At 48.8% G+C, this 21,501-nt stretch overlaps 1 protein-coding gene across 2 annotated transcripts in view; it reads left to right on the plus strand.

Annotated features, from left to right (window-relative positions):
• LOC111154263 (ferrochelatase) overlaps positions 1-6,559 on the plus strand; it is a 37,991-nt gene extending 31,432 nt beyond the window's left edge. Inside the window, exon 10 of one of the 2 annotated variants that reach the window (XM_022513772.1) lies at positions 6,519-6,559. In XM_022513772.1, the coding sequence (XP_022369480.1) occupies positions 6,519-6,533 (15 nt within the window). In that variant the 3' untranslated portion in view covers positions 6,534-6,559. Of the gene's footprint in view, positions 1-87; positions 1,586-6,518 lie in introns of those variants that run through there. The other variant, XM_022513771.1, reaches the window with a different exon arrangement.
• Positions 6,560-21,501: the final 14,942 nt, after the last annotated feature.

The raw sequence follows: 21,501 nt of genomic DNA on the forward strand, positions 1-21,501 counted from the left end.
TGGGGCAGATGGGAGGGGGAGGTGCGCGGGGACACAGCAGACGCTTTGCTTCTGAGGAATCTCTGCTTCTTGTCGCCCGTCTTCCAGGCCTTGGCCGATCTGGTGCTCTCACACATCCAGTCAAACGAGCTGTGCTCCAAGCAGTTGACTCTGAGTTGTCCGCTCTGTGTAAATCCTGTCTGCAGGGAGACTAAATCCTTCTTCACCAGCCAGCAGCTGTGACCCCCGCCAGAGGACCCCGTGGGATTAGGCAAATGCCCAAGCCCCAGATGCCCCTGTTGCGGAGGAGATGTATTTAGAGGTCAAGAAAGAAAGTTACACTGGTATCTGTACAGCCCTCGGGCACAAATTGTGTGATTTCTTGAAGAACAGACTCTGAAATCCTTATTGGGGTTTTCTATTTTTGAATGCCAGCACAGGAAGCATTGATAGTCCCCTCTGTGGGTGGAGTTACCAGTTTGGAATGTCCACTGGGCTATTTAAAAAATGAGTTTTAAAAATTTATCTGAATAGATGCACACATATTTTAAATATAGATTTTGGTTTTATTGCCCCAAACCCCTGCAAGGATAGCTGTGGGCTGTCAGCGCGCATGAGCTGTTTCCAGGCTCGTGTGAATAGTCGGTGGTCCTTGTTTTTGAAGGGAACATAGTTGAGCAAAGGAAATATAATTTGAAAAGGAACTGTTTCCTGGCCTTTCCCTAAGCCCGTGGGGCCCAGAGTGCCTGTGAGGTGGCGTGGTTGCCTATAATGGCTGTTCCTGCCAGTGATGTCGCAATTTGTTTGTCATTTGGGGACTTAACGTGTGAACCTCACTTTCTTCACCCTAAAACTAAATCAAGTACAGATTCTGGAAGCGCTTTAAGATTCCCCAGGCACACAAGGCTGGTAGACATATAGAAATCCAGCGTTTGTCATCTGTACTCTGTGGTGCCACCAGCAGGAAAGGGGGCTCCCCCTGCCTCCTGTCCCCAGGGCTGGTGAGGCCGGGAAATGCTCACGATGGGCTTCAGCTGTAAAGCTTGTCCCAGGACCGAGTGAAGCTTTCTGTGGGACATCTTCATTTTGGTTGAATGTCTTCTTTCTGCCTACTTGTTTGAAGCATTATTTTACAAAGTTAGCTATGTTTTGTAATCTTGAATTCTTTCTTAACTTACAATTTTTATTATAAAATTATATAACCCTCCCACTAGAACTTTGAAAAGTAGAGAAAAGAGAAATAACCACTCTAATGCAACAGCCATTAATCATGTTGTTATATCTCATGCCATTCCTTTCCTGTGGATATTTTTAATGCTACTGTAACCTTGAATTTATGAGTGAAAAGTTGTTCTAAAAATGTGGAAATAATGTAAGATCAAAATCTGATCTCCTATACCTGGATTTAAATGGATTAAAAAAATCTCTGATGGATCCGTAATGAATTTGTAATGATTACCTTCTCTTTCCTCCAAGCTCTAAAACTTTGTTCTTCAAAAGAGCATGTCTTTGATGTTTTTAAAGCCAGTTCTTAAACTGAAGTGTTAGAGGAGTGATAGATCTTCTATATTCGGGATTTACTATATTAATAAATATTATCACATCATTAAGGTTTTAACAATTTGATCCGTGCTCTCTGTGAAATCAAAACTAATGCAAGTTAGTTAATAATCAAAATTATTAAATAGGAGGAATTTACTTTGGAATACAAGAAAAGAAACATGCCGTCCATTTTAGTTAATAATTTTCCCACACTGATAACAGCTCTGAAGTTTGAGTAACAGGTGCATTTTTTTCCAAATTTGTTTTCCTGTTATTAGATTGTGTTTCCAGAGAAAGGTGCAAGGCATGGATAGTCGGCTGTTTCCATCAGTTTGGGGGGATTAACTTCAAGGTAGACCAGGTGACTGTCACCTGGTGGAGTGAATGCTCTGGGTCAGTGGGATGGCCCTGGAAGGCAGGATATGCTTAGAGCCCTTCTCCCTGCAGCACATCTGCTAAGGGCCTGCTTCACTTTGATTGTATTATGCAGATGTTGCAGAAAACTCCAATTCAGGAGTCTTCTTCTTCTTCTTCTTTTTTTTTTTTTTTTAAAGATTTTATTTATTTCTTTGACAGAGACACAATGAAAGAGGGAGCACAAGCGGTGGGAGTGGGAGGGGGAGAAGCAGGCTTCTGCGGAGCAGGGAGCACAATGTAGGGCTTGATCTCAGGACCCTGGGGAATCATGACCTGAGCCGAAGGCTGATGCTTGACCAGACTGAACCACCCAGGCACCTGCAATTCAGGAGTCTTGCTAGGATATCTGAAAACCCTCATTTGCTAAGGAAACCTGTCAATCCACAGTGACTGGGCTGTCTGAAATAATATCCTTGACTGTGAGCGGGACGAGACGGGCCCTTGTAGTGAGGCCGAGGGTGTTACTGGGATCCGTGTTCATGGCATGGGTTGTCCTGAGCAGGGTTACCTGGGACTGTTCTTCACCAAAGACGCGGAAGGGTCGCACTCGAGGGGGCACGTGGTAGGACAAAATCCACGACTGTTCTTTTTTTTTTAAATTTTTTTTTTAAGATTTTATTTATTTGTTTGACAGAGATCACAAGTAGGCAGAGAAGCAGGCTCTAGGGGCGGGTGGGGGAGCAGGCTCCCTGCTGAGCAGAGAGCCCCATGTGGGGCTCGATCCTAGAACCCTGGGATCATGACCTGAGCTGGAGGCAGAGGCTTTAACCCACTGAGCCACCCAGGCGCCCCCACGACTGCTCTTCTCAGTGATGCTCTGTGTTGACTTTGAAGTCTCCGTGTTTGCCCTGGTAATTCATTAGCTAGTGTGCTGCTGGCAGCGCCTTCTTGGGAACAGACCTGGCTCCACCTGATGCATTAACCCGCACAGGGGACTTGCAGGCGCTGTGGCCAGGAGGCAGTGCAGCCTCCTGGGGTCCTTGGAAGGCCCAGCTCCCTGGACAGACAGCACAGAAGGACGGAACGCTCCTAAAGGATCTGCCTTCTGGAACTACTTAACCTTTTTTAAATTTAAAGAAATGTTTACACTCAATGAAGATTCAGTCTGCTTGAGGAGAAATGAAACTCCTTATTAAAAGCCCTATAAATGTCTCTCAGTGACTCGTTGGTGCTGACCGCAGAGGGAGCCCTCATGACTTCCTGAGAGTACCTCAGAGGACTCATCCTCGATCAGTAACCCCATGGACAGAATGTTACATTTCTCTAGGGTTCTGTTAAATTTTTCTTTACGACTGAAATTATTGAGACAGGGCTGGCCATGTAGATAGGAAGAGAAGGGGGATTTTCCGCTCCACGTTGCCCAAATTAAGCCCATCAGAAGTGACCTCAGATCCACAATCCTAAAGTCATTGTAGGTCATTTACATGTTCAGCTGATCTTGAAAATAGATTAATTTCTCTTTGAGGAAAACACACTGATTTGGTGGGATGAGGTTCTTAAAGTTGTTGCATTTTGTTTTTTCCCCTTGGCCAATCTGTTCTCACAAATTGGGCATTTAATCCAGGAAACTCTAAGGTATGGAAGAGAGGCCATTTGCTCAATCAGGTGCCGCTGTGTTTCTCCAATGTATGTCACTAAACCAAGACGGTCTCACCAGTAGGTGAGGAACAGAATCAGGAATCACCCAGAATCAGGAACCACATGGGCCGACGGTCCTAGAACTCCCCTGTGTTCATTCCTCCCTCCTGGGGGTCGAAGGTCATGGGGGAAGGGGCCAGCTGGTGTAGCTAGAGCTGGGAGGAGCAGTTGAAGCTGGCGGCCAGAGCGAGAACTCAATGTCTGTGTGTGCCCATGTGTGGACGCAGGTGCGTTAAGCCGGGGGCCTTTAGTACCTTGACTCTAAGCTCTTAACCTCGCCTGAGAAACCCCTTCTGTCGGAATCCTGAAGACGGCACAGGAACATACGTCCCAACACTGGATGGAAATGGACAATCTGTTGAGATGTCACAAGGCAGAAAAGCAAGTTTGGAGCTGTTGCTAAAACTAGTGCCCTGAATTAAAATCATTCAGTTTCTTAGTCTCAATAGCAATATGGGGAATCCTCAGAGGAAGACAAAAGCTAGCCATTCCTTTCATGACTTCTAAAAATTATAAAATTCAAAACATGTCATCACGGTCATATCCCAGAAAGACTTTGTAAATATTAGGAGTTTTGTTTTCATTGCCTAATAATTGAGATTCCTTCATAATGAGTCACTTCAGTAGCTTCTCAGTCCAGGTGTGGCTTTTTGGCTACATTTATATTATATATATTATTTATATTATATTTCACTCTATAGAAACTAGTGTCATAAGGTTTCAGAGCCCATACATCCAATGGATTGAATCTGAATTAGGAAACCTGCCTTATGCTTGAATCGTTGCCAGTTAAAGTATTTAATCATGCCGTAATGGTGTTCAGGCGCTTCCCTAACTAGAATTCCTGGTTACTTTACACGGTGGCACCTGAAAACTTCTGACTTTTGTTTTTTGCTAGATTTCTTCCAGCTGGACAGTTGTGTGTTGTGACTACTATCTGATCTTTGCCTTAAATGTTGTGCCTCTTTTCAAAATCCACTTACTTTGGAAAGGATAAAGTGTGCCGAATTAGACAGCACCCAGCTGAGCTGTGGGGACCGGTGGGTGCTGGAGAGGAATAAGGTGATGTCGTCCACATTTGCCCCGTGGACCTAACATGACCGCAGGAGTGCCTGGTGCAGGAGCTGAGTCTTCCAGGAGCTCTGGGGGGTAGATGCCCCTAGAGAACACATTCGTAACCTAGGTCCCTGGGGAGGAAGACAGCCTTTTGCTCTTGCTGTGGGAATCTTATTAAGCTTCTCTACAGGAAGAAGGATGTGGAAAACGAATGCAGCCGGTGATCATTGGTTTCTTACGATATACTCTGATAGTACTGGCTTAGTTGTTTATAGCTGAAATCATTAGCTTCCATTTTTAGTAGAACAGACTACTGGCCAAATTAGCCTATAGTAAGCCATTAAGATGGATGTTAGAATTAAAAACATTTTTGGAAAAAAGCCTGTTTTGAGCCTTTGTTTGAAGCCTTTGGGCAGGAATCGGGTCCTGTTTCTGGTTGCTTGAGAGCTGTCACTCTGACATTCCACGAGTGCTGCTCCTGGTGTGGGAAGGCACGGGTCAACCTTCCTGCCAGCCGTCTCCCCTGTGGGTCAAAGCTTTACTTGCCTGACAGGTTAAGAAGCAATAGACTTTACCCTGAGAATTCATGAAGAAGTCTTTTCCTTGGGGGGGTGGAATATATATAATATATATATTTAATATAGATATATATTTATATATAAATACATATAATATATAAATAATGTATAGAGAGAAATATATAAATAATATATATATATAGAATTGACCGCACAGACATACAAGCCAGGGTGTGCAGGTCGATTGTTAAAATGTCTATTAAACAGCAATTGTTAAAAATTCTCTATCTTAAATTATATGAAAACCAAAAGTAGCAAATATTCAAAATTCATCACATCTCAATTCTTTGACTCCATTTAAAAAAAATATTTATTTATTTGTCAGAGATCACAAGTAGGCAGAGAGGCAGGTGGGAGGAGGATGTAGCAGGCTCCCCACTGAACTGAGAGCCCGATTCGGGGCTTGATCCCTGGACTCTGAGATCATGACCTGAGCGGAAGGCAGAGGCTTAACCCACTGAGCCACCCAGGCGCCCCTTTTACTCCATTTTATTATGGTTGTTGTAGTGCTCATTTACATTTATTGTGCTATCTGGTGGAAACAGTATCTATGACGAGTTCCCTTGCCTCTTTCCAAGTCAGTGCAGTGACATCGTGGTAGCTTGCGGTGGGCTATGATGGGGGCTATGTACACTGTGGGAATCAGCAAATACTATAAATTAGGACTTGACTGTTTTGTTGATTATCTAGACTTAAGAAAGTGACAAAAAAAATATCAGTAATGCAAAAGAAGTTGTCATCTGTAGCCATTACATTGTGAATAGTGCAAAAACTTGAAATACCCTTCCATTATTTGAAAACTATTATCCGAAGGATCCAAATGAAGTTTTGGCATCCAAAGAAATTGTTTAACTTTTGTATTACTCATTAAAAAAAAATCAGCATTCATGTCAGAACTCTACTTGTTGACCCACTGCTACCAGAGGCTGCCTACAGATGCAGGAACTTGGTAAAAATCAACAAAAGGCTTTCTTTGAGGACCCACTGATTATATGGGCTTCCAGTAAAGAGCCGTGTGTGTTTTATTATTGTTTGTGTAAAGTGTGTCATATCTTTTATGCTGCTAAAATTTTTTTTTTTAAGATTTTATCCATTTATTTGACAGAGAGAGATCGCAGGTAAGCAGAGAGAGAGAGGAGGAAGCAGGCTCCCTGCGGAGCAGAGAGCCAGATGCGGGGCTCGATCCCAGGACCCTGGGATCATGACTTGAGCCAAAGGCAGAGGCTTTAACCCACTGAGCCACCCAGGCGCCCCTATGCTGCTAAAATTTATGATAAATACACACTCACAGATGGTGGTTTCTTCCAGAGAGCTGGTTGGTGAGCGTTTATCAAACACTAGAGCCCGAAAGGACACTCTTCTGGGGTGATGGGAATGGTCCATGCGGACTGCATGCTTGTTCCTCTGACGCACGGAGGCAACTCTCTCCGTCACCGTCTATTCTGAGTGGAGGCTGCCCCACGGTAAGGAGGAATTTTCATCTTTTTAGTAAGATTCCAGTGGTCTCCAACAAGATTCCACGAGCCCGTTGTACTAACAGAATCCCTGGAAAGTGGAGATGTGTGGCTCTCCCCATCAGTTGCAGCCAGGGGGGCTGGCGGGGGTCTGCAGAGGACAGCTTTGGGCTGCCTCTCCTCTCCCGCGGCCCCAGAGAGCTGTCACACGTGAGGGCCACCACGGCCATTGGGACTTGCTCAGGGAACGTGAATCACTCTCTTGAGAGCCGCGGGGGCTCGGTCAGGGTCTGCTCCTGGTTCACGTCTGCTCCTCGGGAAGGCCCAACCTCATGACGTCCGTGACAGCTAGAGAGAACGACAGCCGCTGGGTCCCCAGCCGCCCCACGTGCTCACACTAGGGCCACCCCCTCACCACAGATTTATCCCTCCCTAGTGCCTCTGGTTTCCACAGTTTCTATTTTTCCTGAAGCCAAGGGGCCTTTTCTCAGCGCTGGGCTCTGCAGACAGGCGTTTTTCATTTGTGTCTTTCTTTTTTTGTTGTTTTTATTATTATTATTTTAATTTCTTTTCAGCGTAACAGTATTCATTGAATTTCTTATGTCAAATCTGTGACAGAGAAGAGAAAGCTGTGGCGAGCAGTGAATTCCAGCCCCGTGTAAGCCTCAGAAGTTGACCAGAATAGAGACAGGTCCTCTCTCAGCAGCCTGCGTCAGCCTGCTGGGCTTCCGAGAGGCCTTTTTTAAATTTTTTCCAGCCCTGGGTGATCCTTTGTCGCAATCCCTTGATCCTCGGGAGCCGGGGCGATCTTGCGGGTTTTATGCCTGATCCTTCCCATATCCCCCAAGGTCAAGTCCGTAGCGGAGCCATGGTAGGGCTCTCCGGTGGAGGAGGTTAACCTGGCCTTACCTTGCGGGGAGCTGGGCGTCTCTCAGGAGCATCTCAGACATCGGATGGCCACTGTGCAGCGTGGGGTAGTGTTTTGTGGGTACGTGGCAGCTCGGTGACAGCCGCTTCTCAAGGAAATTTAAATGGATGCCCCCAGACTAAGGACCTGCCCCAGTGAACGCTTCTGCCTGTTATTTTTGTCTGCATTAGCACCATCGGGACCGATTATCTCCCGATCAAGTTTCCCTCCCAGCCGCGTAGCCCACAAGTGCAGAAAGCGCAGAGTCGGTTCACGCAGCGCCAGCGGAGGTGGCCCAGGGACAGGCTGCCGTGCCCCAGGGTCCCCCAGGGAAGCCTCAGGGCCAAGACCGAGTTCGTAGCCAGACCCAGCACCTGCTGGGGAGCGGACCGCTCTACTCACCGCCACCATCAAGTTTAGAAATGAAAGAAGGGTGCTAAGTGGCCTTCTTGGACTCTGAAGAGGACACAGCAAAAGGAAACAAACTCAAGTGGTCACAAGGAGGGTGGAGAGGAGGCAGACTGGCAAGGTTTTGTAAATATTGGGAGTTTTCTGAATAACGTGTTATCCTAAGAGCGTTCACGTCCTGCCTTAGTCTATGCAGGCGGAATCCTGTTGAAAGCGGGTGTGCGTGGCGGACTTGCACTGCAGTACGTGGACTTCTAGTTGTGACGCTGCAGTGGGAGGCTGGCAACTGTAACTCTTGGCTCTCTGTGGGAAGAAAGCAGCGCCGATTTTTAGCATCTGCCGCTTTCCGTGGTGTATATAGTCCCACCACGGCCAAGCTAACTTTGTGATGTCACTGATGGCAGGCTTGGGAAGAGATGCCAATAACTGACTTTCCTCGAGGGGTCAGAGGCAGCTCCCTGGTACTGCAGACTCCCATCCCGGTCAAGATTCTGCTTCCCAGGTGTTCTGGAATGTTGGCCCACCCATCCCACTCTAGGCTGAGAGGAATCCTGGAGAACCTGAGCCCTGGCAGGGGAGGGCTTGGAGAAGCCAAAGAAGGAACGAGGCAGATTGCTTTGAGAGCCCCAGATGCAGCAGGTGGGGCCACACTCCCCACGGTGGACGTGGAGGGCTTGGGGAGGACGGCCCGTGGGTCATGGCCAAGGACAGCCTTGCTCCGCACAGACTTGCGCCCCACCTGCCCGTGGGGCGAGGGGAACCTCTGGCTTCTTCTTACCATTCTCTTTCATTTGTGTGTGTGTGTTTGAGATTTTCTGCACTTCCCAAACATCTCTGTCTACTGAAAGTGTTGCTGTGAGGGTCCGCTGAGACAGTGTGGCAAAACCACATTATAGACCAGAGAGGGCTTTGTCTGTGCAACGGGCTCTTCTTAAACTAATGCAGAGCTATGAATATTTGGACATAGTACCTAGGTCATAATAAAAAAAAATACTTTTCTTATTAGAAATTATAAAAGATTAGAAATTAAGAGAAGTAAAATGAAGAAAAAATCACCCATGATCTATGACACTTTGATGAATTTCATCACATACTTTATGCATTATATGTATTACATTCTGTAATTTCTTAAATATAGTCCTATTGTTCCTACTGTTCTTCTGCTTACCGAACACTCTCTCCTAGACATATTTTATTGGTCAATACATATTCTTTCACAGCATAGTGTTAAATGGCTCCACAGTATTATATTGAACGGATACATTGTAATTCTTCTACCACCTCTCCACTGTTGGAACTTTTTCTTATTTTCATTTTTTGCTTAAATTGGATAAACACCCTTATAAACAGAATCTTTGGATGTATCCTCAATTACTTCTATGAGAAGAATTCCTAGAAGTGGATATTCTGAATCAAAGGATATTTTTGCAGATAAAAAAAAAGGATTCAATGAAATTACATGCATAATGTATTTACTACAGTGTGGTGCTCAATGTGTGTGTGTGTGTGAGAGAGAGAGAGAGAGAAAGGCCCCATAAATGACAGCTGTTGCTGTTATTCATTTGATTAGCAGACAATTGCCGTATTGGTCTCAGTGGTGACTATTCTAGGAGGTGGAATTTTCTGGGTTGTTGTTCGGGGGACATTAGAAGAGAGCGTGACGGTGGAATGGATGTCATCACTGAAGTTCAGAGCACTCACGGAGCCTCCAGGAATCCGAGATCAATTCTCCAGTCCTGCCTTTGATGTTCCTTGTTGCATTTACTTTTGGTCACTTGCCCTGAGAAGGTCACGAGTAGAGGAAGAAGAGACAGACTCTAAAGCTGTCAATCCTTATTCGTCAATAACTTTGCAAAGAGTTTGAGTGTTGAGAGAAAGTGGAGTCTCGGGTTAGAACTACTTGGGGGCTTATGTGTGCATTTCACTTACCCTTGACGGGTCTGCGGGTACCTGAGCAATGCCTGTGTGTGTCCCACACACCCTCCTGTCCCCAAGTGCCTCTGAGATGGACTCCCAGAGGGCAGAACCGCCATCAAAGCCGGGCCGGCCTCCAGCTCAGGTAACCACCGCACTCACACAATTGTCCCTTTAAGAAAGGTCAGCAGGGGATGTGTTCCTTCCTGCTTCTATGCTCCCGAAGGTTTTCATGTCCACACTAACCCACTGCGGGTCTGGGCCAAGGCCAAGTTGCCCATCAATATTTTAAAGTAGCGGTGTTATAAAATTTATGGAAGACGCACAAAGGACAATTCCCTGAAGTGACGAGCCCGCTGAGAGGGGATATTGGCTAAAAGGAGATTTCGCTTTGAAACAGTGTGAGATCAGGTGCCAAGCTGGGGAAACCCTTTATATGCATGGGCTGGGAGCGATGGGGAGAGGGAAATCTGACCTGGTTTCAAATCCCACCTACGACTGTTAATTTATTTGGTTATCTATTAACAGTCTCCTGGCAGCTTACTTTTATGTTTAAAATTAAGTGCTTGATTGATTATTTTCTAGAACAGTGATGGGATGTTGTTCTATACTTAAGCCAATCCATTAGTGGGCTCTCTCATTACCGATCTCCTTCCTTTCTTGGTTCCTTGTGGAGGGGAGAGGGCATGCGCACGTGTGCACGAGGACGCGCACGTGCACACGTGGCCGCGTCTGTGCACGCGCGCGTGCACGTGCGCGCACCTGAAGGTTGAGAGGGTTAGAGGGGTTAGAGGGGGGGAGGAAGGGGGTTTCCGTCCCGAAACCGAAAGTGAAGGAAAGTGGGGCTTTTTTTTTTTTTAAGATTTTATTTATTTATCAGAGAGAGAGAGAAGGAGAGAGAGCGAGCACAGGCAGACAGAATGGCAGGCAGAGGCAGAGGGAGAAGCAGGCTCCCTGCCAAGCAAGGAGCCCGATGTGGGACTCGATCCCAGGACGCTGGGATCATGACCTGAGCCGAAGGCAGCTGCTTAACCAACTGAGCCACCCAGGCGTCCCGGAAAGTGGGGCTTTTATTTGTTCCCCAAACTATACGTCCACAAGGATTTTTTCCAGCATCCAAGGCAAAGTGGTTCATTGTCGACGTGATTCACAGGTAGGAGCAGGAGTCCTGGATAATTTTTTATTTCAGTGATCTCATTGTATCAAAACCCATGGCATAAGCTTCTATTTAAAAAAAAAGAAAAACTTCACTCTCTTTTTATCTGCTTGGGAGGAGGCATCTTTAAATATTTTTGTATTTCTTAAGATTTGCTTCTGAGGATTAGAACTGTATCACTTTTTTAAAAATTGGGTTCATTAAATATTAAATACATGCAGAAAATAAGCTTCATAGGGCAGAGCCTCATGACTCTTGTGCTGGGGCAGGTTTCTCGGTGTTCTGATTGCTTACTGGTCCCCCAGCCCTTGGCGTGGTCAGGTGTGGTTCCAGGTGGCCGGACTCCCCAGGCTGGTCACGTCTGGGCGCTCAGAACAGCACCAGGAAAGCAGGATGTGTGGCTTGCGTCCTACCTGAGAAAGGTTGGGAATCCCTGGAAGAAAGTCCGAGGGGCAACAATCGAATGAGCGCTTTTGTCCACAGCGCAGGGTGCAAGGGGCAAGCCGTGCCATCTCTCCTCAGCTGTCCTCGTTTGGGGCAGGTGGCCCTTCCGGTTTACAGGTGAGAAGCAGGGGCACAGGGAAGGATGACCCCCTCCAGCAGCGGGAATGAGGAGCTGCGTCCCACCGGGCCTGTGCTGAGCTCGGTCACAGAACTGTGTCACCAGCAGTGCGCCCCTCTGCCCTTCACCCCAGAACCTGAACATTGAGCGTGAACAAGCAGGCAGTCTGCACCATGGACCAAGCTTTTCCTGAGAGGCGTGATCCTAAACATTTGCACGGGAAGTGAGTTTTGTAAATCGAGTGACCTTGCATGGCTCTTCGGGAGGGATTGGAATCTAAAGGAAAGCTTCCACGGAGTAAAGAACCTTCCTCCGACATACACACATGCTGGCTAATTTGTAAATCTACATTTTTGACTCAGGCTAGAACGAGTCTGGGTTCAGTTGCCAAGTCTCCCTAAGAGAAAGGAACTGGGTGCCCTTAAGCAAGAAGTACATGGAATAATAGTCCCCAGAGCCACTCCTGGCAGCTTTGCAATGGTCAGGGGCCTGAGGACAGCAGGTCGGGGCCTGGGCTGGGGTTGTCGTTCATTTACCACATGGCCCTTCTAGCTCTCGCTCTTCCTGGAAGGATGGAGATTTCACATTGACAGAACCCACGGCTGTGGTCTCAGAAACCTAAGGAACTGCTCTGGCTTCACGGGAGGAGCTCTGACGCCACAACCCTTCTGACAGAAAATGCTGACGACACAACACTCTGACAAGAAACGCTGTCTCAGTTCCCTGGGGCTGCTGTAACAAAGTACCACCAACTGAATGACTTAAAAAAAAAAAAAAATCCAGAAATGTATTCTGTCCTAGTTCTGAAGGCCAGAAATCCAAAATCAAGGTGTTGGCAGGGCTGCACTCCCTCCAGAGGCTCTGGGGAGAACCTTTGCATCTTCTGGTGGCTCCAACATGTTCCTTGGCTTGTACCTGCATCGCTTCAGTCTTTGCCTTGTCTTCACGTGGCCTTCGGCCTTCTCTGGGTCTTCTGTCTTTCATAAGAATCACTTGTCACTGGATTGAGGGCCTTCCCCAGATAATCCAGGATGGTCTCACCTTGAGATCCTTAATTATGATCTGCAAAGACTCTTTTCCCAACATAGGTCACATCGCAGACTCTGGGGGATTAGGACACAGACATGTCTTTCCAGAGGACATCATTCAGCCCCCTCCACACCCCCCACTCTCCTTAGGATCAGCTGAGTTCACATCTCCCCCTTATGAGACAGCACTGTATGGTCAGAGCATAGAAATGGGGTCTCAGGGCTGAGGTGGGTGGCGACAAGCACGGGCCTGGAACCCAATCCTGCCTCCCCAGAGACCAGGTGTGAGATCTGAGCCATCAAACCTCTCAGGACTCTGGTTCCTCATCTCTGAGACGAGGAGAATAACACAGTCTTAGAGATGAGCCGATGTGGCTCATAGATAGCCCATGCCCTGGGCCACAGTAACCACTCGCTAGTATAGGATTATTATGGCCTGGTGATGGAGAAATCTGACTCCCAGCCTGACGCTTCCCAGCTAGCCATGTGACCTCCTGTGGGCCCCCGTGGAACTGGATAAAGTGTCAGAGTGTCTATGGAATGGGTAGAAAGTCGGTGATCTAATGAAGAGACCCCTGGCCTTTCCAGCCACAACGGCCTGGAGCCCTTGTCCAGCGGACCCAACCAGAACTATGAGGTTCTGGAACCTCAGTTTGCACCAGCTCTCAACTAGTTCCTGTCCACACCTTGGGATGGGCTTCCAGAAGAGCCCAGAGGATGTTGTGGCCCACTGAACAATAATGTTTGCTGCTCAGTTATCACTTGGAAAATGGTTTCCGTGGTTGCAGTTTTCTATTTCTGAGAAGGATATAATCTGTGGAAGTCCTGAGTGGGAGAACAGGGTTATAGAAATAGTGGTTTAGTCCGTTCTCCTATGCCCAGATAAGAGTGTCCAGAACCAGAGAAATCGTGAGCCAATACGGTGCCATCTGGACCCCTGGGGTAGGGTCTATGCAGAGCGGGCTGCTGGAAAGGAGGGTGATTCCAACTTACAGATGAAGAAAGTGAAGCTTGGGGGCAGGCGGGGTGGCCTGTTCGAGGCCTTCCAACTGTAGGACCGGGCTTCGTCCTTCCTCACTTCTTTCTGGGAATTCCTAATTCCATCTGACGTTGTTTTTGGGTTCCGGTGTTGGGGGCACATTTTTATCAAACGCAGCTGTGCTACTGTTCAGATCGAGCCAACTATGTATTCCCTCCCAGCGAAATCACAGTCTGACGCAAAGTGGAAAGAGGAGGACAAGCCTGGGTGAGACAGGGCGGAGAGAACTTCTTCCACACGGAGGATCGGTGGCGGGAATCTGGGAGCTCCCACACACTGCTTCAGTTTCGCTGTAGAAGAGGACGCGCGCTTTATCCACAAACCCAGTCCTCGTCTAAAAGGGTAAGGCCCATCTTTGCCTGTGGTCTGTTCTCTGAACACCATTCTCGCTCCTATTGACTCATTTGGCAAAGTTCTAAAGGCCTATGTCCCAGTGCCAGCGTCTTGTCTGCCAGGCTAGACACACACTCGTAGGTGTTTCTTTCTTGGAGAAGTAAAACTGTAATAGTCATGGAACACAGGGGTCCTACCCGCTCCACAGCCTAACTGTATGAATAGAATTTCTCGCCAATTCAAAAATGAATCTGACCTTTGCCTGGGGGCACGTGTGTCAGGGATTGAGGGCTGTGGAAGGACACTCTGTGTCATATGGGAGGTGACATCTGTTCTACAGAATGGGACAAGTCCTCATCTCTCTTGTCCGCTACCCGCTCTACTGACTTACTGCCTGTTTCTGAGGATGGTTCAGGCGGCAAAGGAGGAAGCACTTGGCCTTTGATGGGTCTCACTGATTTGTCCAGCTTAGCACTGGGCAAGCCTTTAGAAAAGAAAATGCTTGGTTTTCAAACAGTGGCATAGTACTGACCAGTGTGTGTGTGTGTATGTGTGTGTGCACGTATGCTTGTGTGTGGATGGAAGGGGGAGAAAGACAATTTATAAATCACATCTTGCAAATCCTTCCATTCTGAACCGGTTGTAAACTCATTTCTTTGCTTTTCTCAAGCTTTGATTTATGTACTGGGATTGTGGGGCTTGTGTCCCTTCTTCTGATAAGTTTGAATTTATCAGGGTGCTCCATAAAAATGTTGGGTGATTTGAATGGTCCGGGCTGATTGAGTTGCATTCTCTATATGGCCATTTTTAGATGGATTGTCTCTGTGGGCCTCTGGCCTTTTGTTTTCTGGGGCTCAGAGGTTACATCAAAAACCTTCCTGCCTGCTGCCTGATGTGACCTTTGAACTCCATAGGGCACAAGATCACGAGGCCATAAAATCAAGCACAAACGCTAAAGGTGTCATTCTGATTGTCCTCTGAGGACAGGAGTTTGGGTCTCCGTCACACGATCTGGGGTAGTGGAAATACTGAGAGAGCAGAACGCAGGGAACACCGACCATCCAAACGTCAATCCATAGCTGGGAAGGTTGTAAAAAAGCCTGGGGGTGGGGTGGGGTGGGGATAGCCATTGTGCAAACGGCTAAAAATGTCAGCTGCATGTTTCGTTTCTCTGGGCATTTCTGGTAGGACAGTCCCAAGGAGGTCAGCATGCCAAATCTGCAGGCTGTGGGGGTAAGCTGCCATTCTCCAAGGGTGTCCCCACAATCCGGGGCGCCTTTCTCTAGGCTGCCTGCCCCTGGGTGACGTGAAGGCCGCAGGAAGTCACCGAGCGGATGTCTGGGTGCTGTTCCAACTCTCAGGAAGGACAGGCTGAAATCTGAGAGCCCGGCCTGCGTGGCTGGGGAGGAAGAGCTCTAGAGGAGCTGCTGGTTTTAAAAGGGGAAAAGGCACTGGCTCCGTGTCAAACCTCCAAAGACTTTGTCATTAGAAAGGAGAAAAATCTATTCGGAATAATGATAAAGGTCTCCCTGTGGCTGGCTTGCATTGCAGGGCAAACCAAAACAATCATGCAAAGGAAATGCAGAAGAGCCCTGCAGGGCGCGGGTTGAAAAGGGAAGGCTCAGGCTCAGGCACCTTGACACGAAATAAATGATCCAGAATATTCTAAAACCATAAATGAACTTCTTCTGATTTATGCAGAGGTTTCTGAGGTCTTTCAAAAATGCATGGGAGGAGCATTTCCGCTCCCCAGTGGCATGGGGAATGTTCCTCCGCAGCAGAAAGGAGCGGAGCTGAGCGCGGCTGAAAGCCTCCAGCTGCAAAGAAGCTGCCATCATGGAAAAAAGCCCATAAACAGGATCAGGAGCAGGGGGAGGGGTCGTCCTTGGAGAGAGGTCAGCGTCCACTCTGGACTGCACATAGGGGGAGACGGAGCCCCAGGACAAAGGTGGCCCAGAGACATCTGTCCCCAGATGTTATTCTCATGCCCAAATGGAGGGAAGGGTTGTTTTTTTTTTTTTAAAGGGTGTGTAGAAATCTGAGCTCCCCCCAAGGGCAAGGAAAGGGGACACCCCTCCTCTGTAACTCAGATGGAGGCTGTGGGTTTGAAGGCCTTAGAAATCCAGATTTGAGAATTTGGGGTTAAATTCTTGAGAATGGACTGCTGCTGAGGAGTGAGGGGTCCAGGTGGGGTGGCAAGAGGGAGGAGGGAGGGCAGGGGGCAGCTAATAGAAATGAGAAGAGGTGGGGAGGGAAGATGGCTCTCACTGGGTTGGCTGGTTCTCAAACTGGAGAGGGATTTGCAAACATGTGCATAGGATGGCGTGTGCATATTTTCTTGGGAGTGACCGGGGTTTTTTCCTTACTCCAGGCCCCCCAGGCACTGAGGGATTCTGGGAAGAGCTAAGCCAGGGGAACAAAACTCTTGTCTGTTTCTGCCTCTCAGAGTAGGTGTTTTTGCAGGTGAGGATGCTGAGTTTCAAGTCTTTGATGCACCTGTGCCTTTCAAAGGTGGCGTCTGCCCCGGGGTGAGTCCCCGGGTGTCTTTTCTTCTGAGACCACCGGGCTGCTCTCCCAGAGATCAGAGGCCACGCTTGGGTCCTTGTGCTTTCCTGGATCTGGACTCATGGCAGTTTAAATCCCTGAGTTTTTCTGGTTTGCTCGACGGGAAAGGGGGGCAAACCCTGAGTCTGCTAGAGAGTGATGAACATCGGAACTGTTCCTTTGACCAGAGCTCTGGGAGCTGGCTGGAGAGAGGCCAGAGAACACACCTTTTGGCGGTGCTGGCTTCCCACAGCACGGCGGGCCGGGGGTGGGGGGGAACTCCCTTAAGCCCCTGGCTCGTTACCCAGGTCCGTGGGCCGCCCGCCTTTTCCACTTGTCTGAAACCTACTTTTCCTCAAAAGACCAGGTTAAATCCCCCCACTTCCGGGCAGTCCTCCTGGACCAGCCACATCAGAGTGGCTTTTCTTTTCTGACCGTGCGGGGTGCTGTTGGTTCCGTGTGTATCACACTTGGTCTCCTCCTCTCCACCAGACAGACTACACATGTGCGTGTGTGTTTCCATGAGCGTGTACCCCCACCCCCGCCTGGCATCCAACCTCTCCTGCAGCTCGGTCGGGATTCCTCTCCTCCATCCCCCCTCTCTAAAAATGTCTCTTGGTTAATTGACGTATCGACTTCTTGGGGGCACCACACATCTTCCTCTGATGGACGCTCATTTTCTTAGAAGCCTTAGTGGGAGAACGGTGATGGAGCATCCCCCTGGCTTCCCCGCGCCCATGTCCCTGGATACGGGAGCTGGCCATGCAAGTGACAGCCCAGTCCCGTGTCACTGGCACACAGTGGAGCTTCTGGGGGGCTGAGGGTGTCAGGGAGTTCGGATTTGCTGCAGCTGTGAAGAGAGTCAGCCTGGGAGCAGGGGTGCAGACACTAGCTGCCCCAGCCACAGAGATTGTGATGTCAGGGGCTCGAGTTGAGACCCAGGTGTACATATTTCTTCCAAGCCCCCCAGATGGCTCTGATGGGCCTGCAGGGCTGGGGATCACCGGTCTGTATGGTGAAGTAAGACTCTCTGCAGGTTCTTGGGATGAATGGTTACGATTCCCACCCATACGAGGTCTGTGGTCTCTGGATGTCGATTCCAGATTAATGAGAGAGGACATGGGATTGGCTGGCTAGTTGGATCCGGTTAGCCACGGCAGGGGGTGCGGGGGAGGGTGAAGTCATGAATTACAAACCTGATGATCGCTACTCCTTTAGATTTGGGGTGTATTTCCTAGGAGTGGCAGGTTGTGAGCCGGGCAGACATCCCCAAATGTGACTGGTACCTCTCCTTGGGCCATTATGGTAGCAAACTTCACCACAATGGTTTTTGTTTTGAGGTTTGTGACTTCTTCAAGGGCAGAGACTGTCATTTTTGGAGAGCCTGTGTATTAATTACATCTTTAATTTTCTCTGTTTTATGATGCTTTGACATCTTGGGGCCTTGCAGACCCAGGCAGGGACTGCCCCTCCTAGCCTTAGCTAATTCCCAGGGACAGCAAACAACTTAACCTGCAAACCCACCAATCCCAAATCCATATACTCCAACCAATCCTCCTGCCCTAAATCACCCACTCCAGGGCCAGCTATGGGAGGATTGGGAACCACCCCTAGAGCTGAGAGCCTGCTGAAATGCTTGAAACTATCCAACCTTGAGCTTGCTAAGCTGCTTACCTTGCCTCACCCACTCCTTCCCACAAAAACCACAAGAAGGGCTTTTGCCCATGACTTTCCACTTGCTCCTTCTGTCTCCTGACTGACCCTGGTGCTTCTCTGTGTGGCCCCACGTGGTGCGGCGCGGTGCCCCTCCTCCTGTTAGCAACTGTAGATAATGAACTATCTTTTCCTTTTTTTTTCCCTTCTACATTTGCATTCTTTCATGTGACAACCACGCAGAGCACCTTAAATAACCCGGTCAGCTCGCTGGAGGGTTCCCTCCGAAGTCAGTACCCACCCACCCGGAGGTAACCACGACTCTGACTTCTCTAAGTTTTAGAGGTTCTTTTTTTCTTTTGCTTTTGAAGATTTTATATATTATTTCTTTGAGAGAGAGAGCAAGAGAGAGCACGAGTACGGGGGGGAGCAGTAGAGGGAGAAGCAGGCTCCTGCTGAGCAGGGAGCCCGACGTGGGACTCGATCTCAGGACCCTGGGATCATGACCTGAGCTGAAGGCAGACGTTTAAACGACAGAGTCACCCAGGCGCCCCTAGATGTTCTTGAACTCTGCAGGAAGGGATCTCTTTCCCACCTGTCTTCTCACACTCGTCCTTGTTCTCGGAGATTCATCCCAGCTTCTTGTGTTTGCAGCTTGTACTTTTTTGTTGCTGTGTGGCATTCCACCGCAGCAGCCCGGGACCTGTCGGGCTGGTGGGAGGGCCACAGCGAGCTGTCTTTTGGTGCTGGCCATTGCCTGGTCTGTTGGTCTCCCCAAACCTGAATAAAACCAAGATCCCCTGTAGGTTTTAGAATACCTCAGCACCTGGCACAGGGCCTGTCACATACAAGGCAAATGATAAATATTTGGTGAGTTGAAGAAATGGGTGGGGGGATGAGCAGAGTCTTGAGAATTCAATGGGGGCCTGGATGTGACATTTTATGCCTGACCCAGCCATAAGATAACAGGACGGAGGGACCAGGTGACTGTCTGAAAAGGAGCAATCAGACTGAAGACCAAGGACAGAAGAAGAAGGTGTGAGTCGAGCATCCCCGGCCAGGTGGGAGCTCATCGCAGTGTCTGTAAATGGCCATGATGAATGAGCACGCCATGTGTTTATGTCACCGTGCCGGACCTTTCTGCCCGCCTCCCCTCACATTCTCTCTCTAGGATAGAAGCCGCCTAGCACCGAAGAACCGTTGTCCCTTCTACTCAGAACTGGGGGAAACTGACAAGCTCCATTCTAGTTCATTAGGCCCCTCGATGAATTATGGGAAACGGAGGGACATCGTGACTGGAGCACACTTAATGAACCCAGGAACTCCAGTGATGGATGGATAGATGGAAATGAACATTAATCTACTCTCTGTCACTCCGATGATGTCATTTTTAACCAACCGTGAACCGTGAACATCACCCAGGGGCCAACCTGGAGACAGAGCGGGGGTAATAGGGCGGGGAGAGGGGTACAGCCGAGGGAGCACCGTGAACCAGACGTCGGAACCCTGACAGCGGGCCAAGCTGCGAGTTCATTCAAATGCTCCGTTTAGCTCTTGAATGAAAACAAGACAGGGCTAAAACTTGAATCAATCCGGTTCAGCTGCCACACTCAGGCATGAGCAGAGAATAAAATGAAGGTCACGGGAGAAGTCCGCGAGAGAGAATTTGACAGTCTGCTCAGATGAATGGGGCGATGCCAAATGGCCTTGGAGGTGAAAAGGAGGCCCAGGCCGGCAGTTCATCGAGAGCAGGAGTGGCAATCTGTCGATAGCTGGTGCCAGACTCCCGAGCCCTGTTTTTCTGGGAGGATGCAGGTGTGCGTGTGTGCGTGTGTGCCCTCACCTGCCCTGGTAGAAAAATAGGTAAGAAACTGCTAAAAAAAAAAAAAAAAGAAAAAAAGAAAAAATAACAACAACAACAAAAAACCCAAACCCCAAAACCCTCTCCTTCCACGTTCACTTAATCAGAGACTGACTTACGTTAGTTAGCAACTCATTTCCATGGAGGGTTATTCCATTTTGATGTACATGGTGTTTCTTCACATAATGCGATTGCTTTAGTCGGAATTCCTCAGGAATCCAGGGAAGGGTCGGGGGTGTCGGAACCCGGTGCACACGGCAGCGTGGGCAGAGGCAGCTAACGAGGGTGCAGAGCAGGAGAGGAGGGGAGCAGGGTGCAAAGACTAGTCTCTCTCCTGCAGATTTGGCTTAGCGCCCTGCGAGCACCCATCACAAGGTATGGGAGAGGCCAGCTATCTTGCGTGTGCTGGGGAGAGACCATGGAGCGGCTCCGGAGAGGACAGTGGGCAATGACCTGGTAGTGAGGAGCCTGGAGGATACTGTGCACACCTTGGGGCCATAGGTCACATATGATGTGATTACAGCCCAGACATTCCCTGTTGTGACACCCCACCCTCATTGCCTTGGCCCTTCCTCGCCAGAAAAGTAGACACTGCTCTAGAAAAGGAGGAGAGAGTCCCTTGTATTAAGTAAGGCTGCCTCTGTCCTTTCTGACCAGAGCAGCTGATTGTATTCTGCTTCTCTGCTAGTTCTCGGACTCATCTCTCTCTCCCGCCCTCTCTCTGTCTCTCTAAATCCATCCCCAGAGTGGCCTCCTTGCAGATCTATGCCAAGACACACTTCTGCCCCAGGGCCTTTGCATTCACTGTTCCCACTTTCTAGAATGCTCTTTGCCCAGATACGCTCATGATTCCCTTCCAACTCCCCTGTTTAAATGTCACACTTTCAGAGAGGCTTTCTCTGGCACTTTATTTAAAAATAACAGCGTCATCCATCCCTCTTTGTCCTGTTTCGTCTTCTGAGCACTTGTCACCACTGACCGTATGTATGTGGAAATGCATATGGATATAAACCCAATATATGTATGTGTGTGTGTATAAGCCATATGTTTTTGTTTATTGTCTTTTTCCCTCATTAGGATGTCAGCTCCACGAGAGCAAGGGCTCAGTCTCTCAGTACCCACCGTGTTCAGAACAGTGGGCATGCATGGACACTTCCTGAATGCACGCTGCCCCCCACCCTGTCCCTGCCCCCCCGTCCCTGTCCCCGACTGCCTGGGCACGTGTGGAGCCCCCGGGACTTGGCTACAATCTGCCCCTCAGGGCTCCTGTCACACACCTCTGCTTTGGGACCCTCCATTTAAGCCCTCTCTTCCTCTCTACCTCCCCGCTGCCTCAGCCCCAAGAAACTTTATCTAGCCTGGGGCAGAGCTGTCTGGCGCTGACTGATCACGTATTCTTCCAAATCTATTATTTATGTCTCACCAGTATGCC

This window comes from Enhydra lutris, unplaced genomic scaffold (assembly GCF_002288905.1).
Source record: "Enhydra lutris kenyoni isolate GAN:26980312 unplaced genomic scaffold, ASM228890v2 scaffoldscaffold36, whole genome shotgun sequence".
NCBI classification, from domain to species: Eukaryota; Metazoa; Chordata; class Mammalia; order Carnivora; family Mustelidae; genus Enhydra; species Enhydra lutris.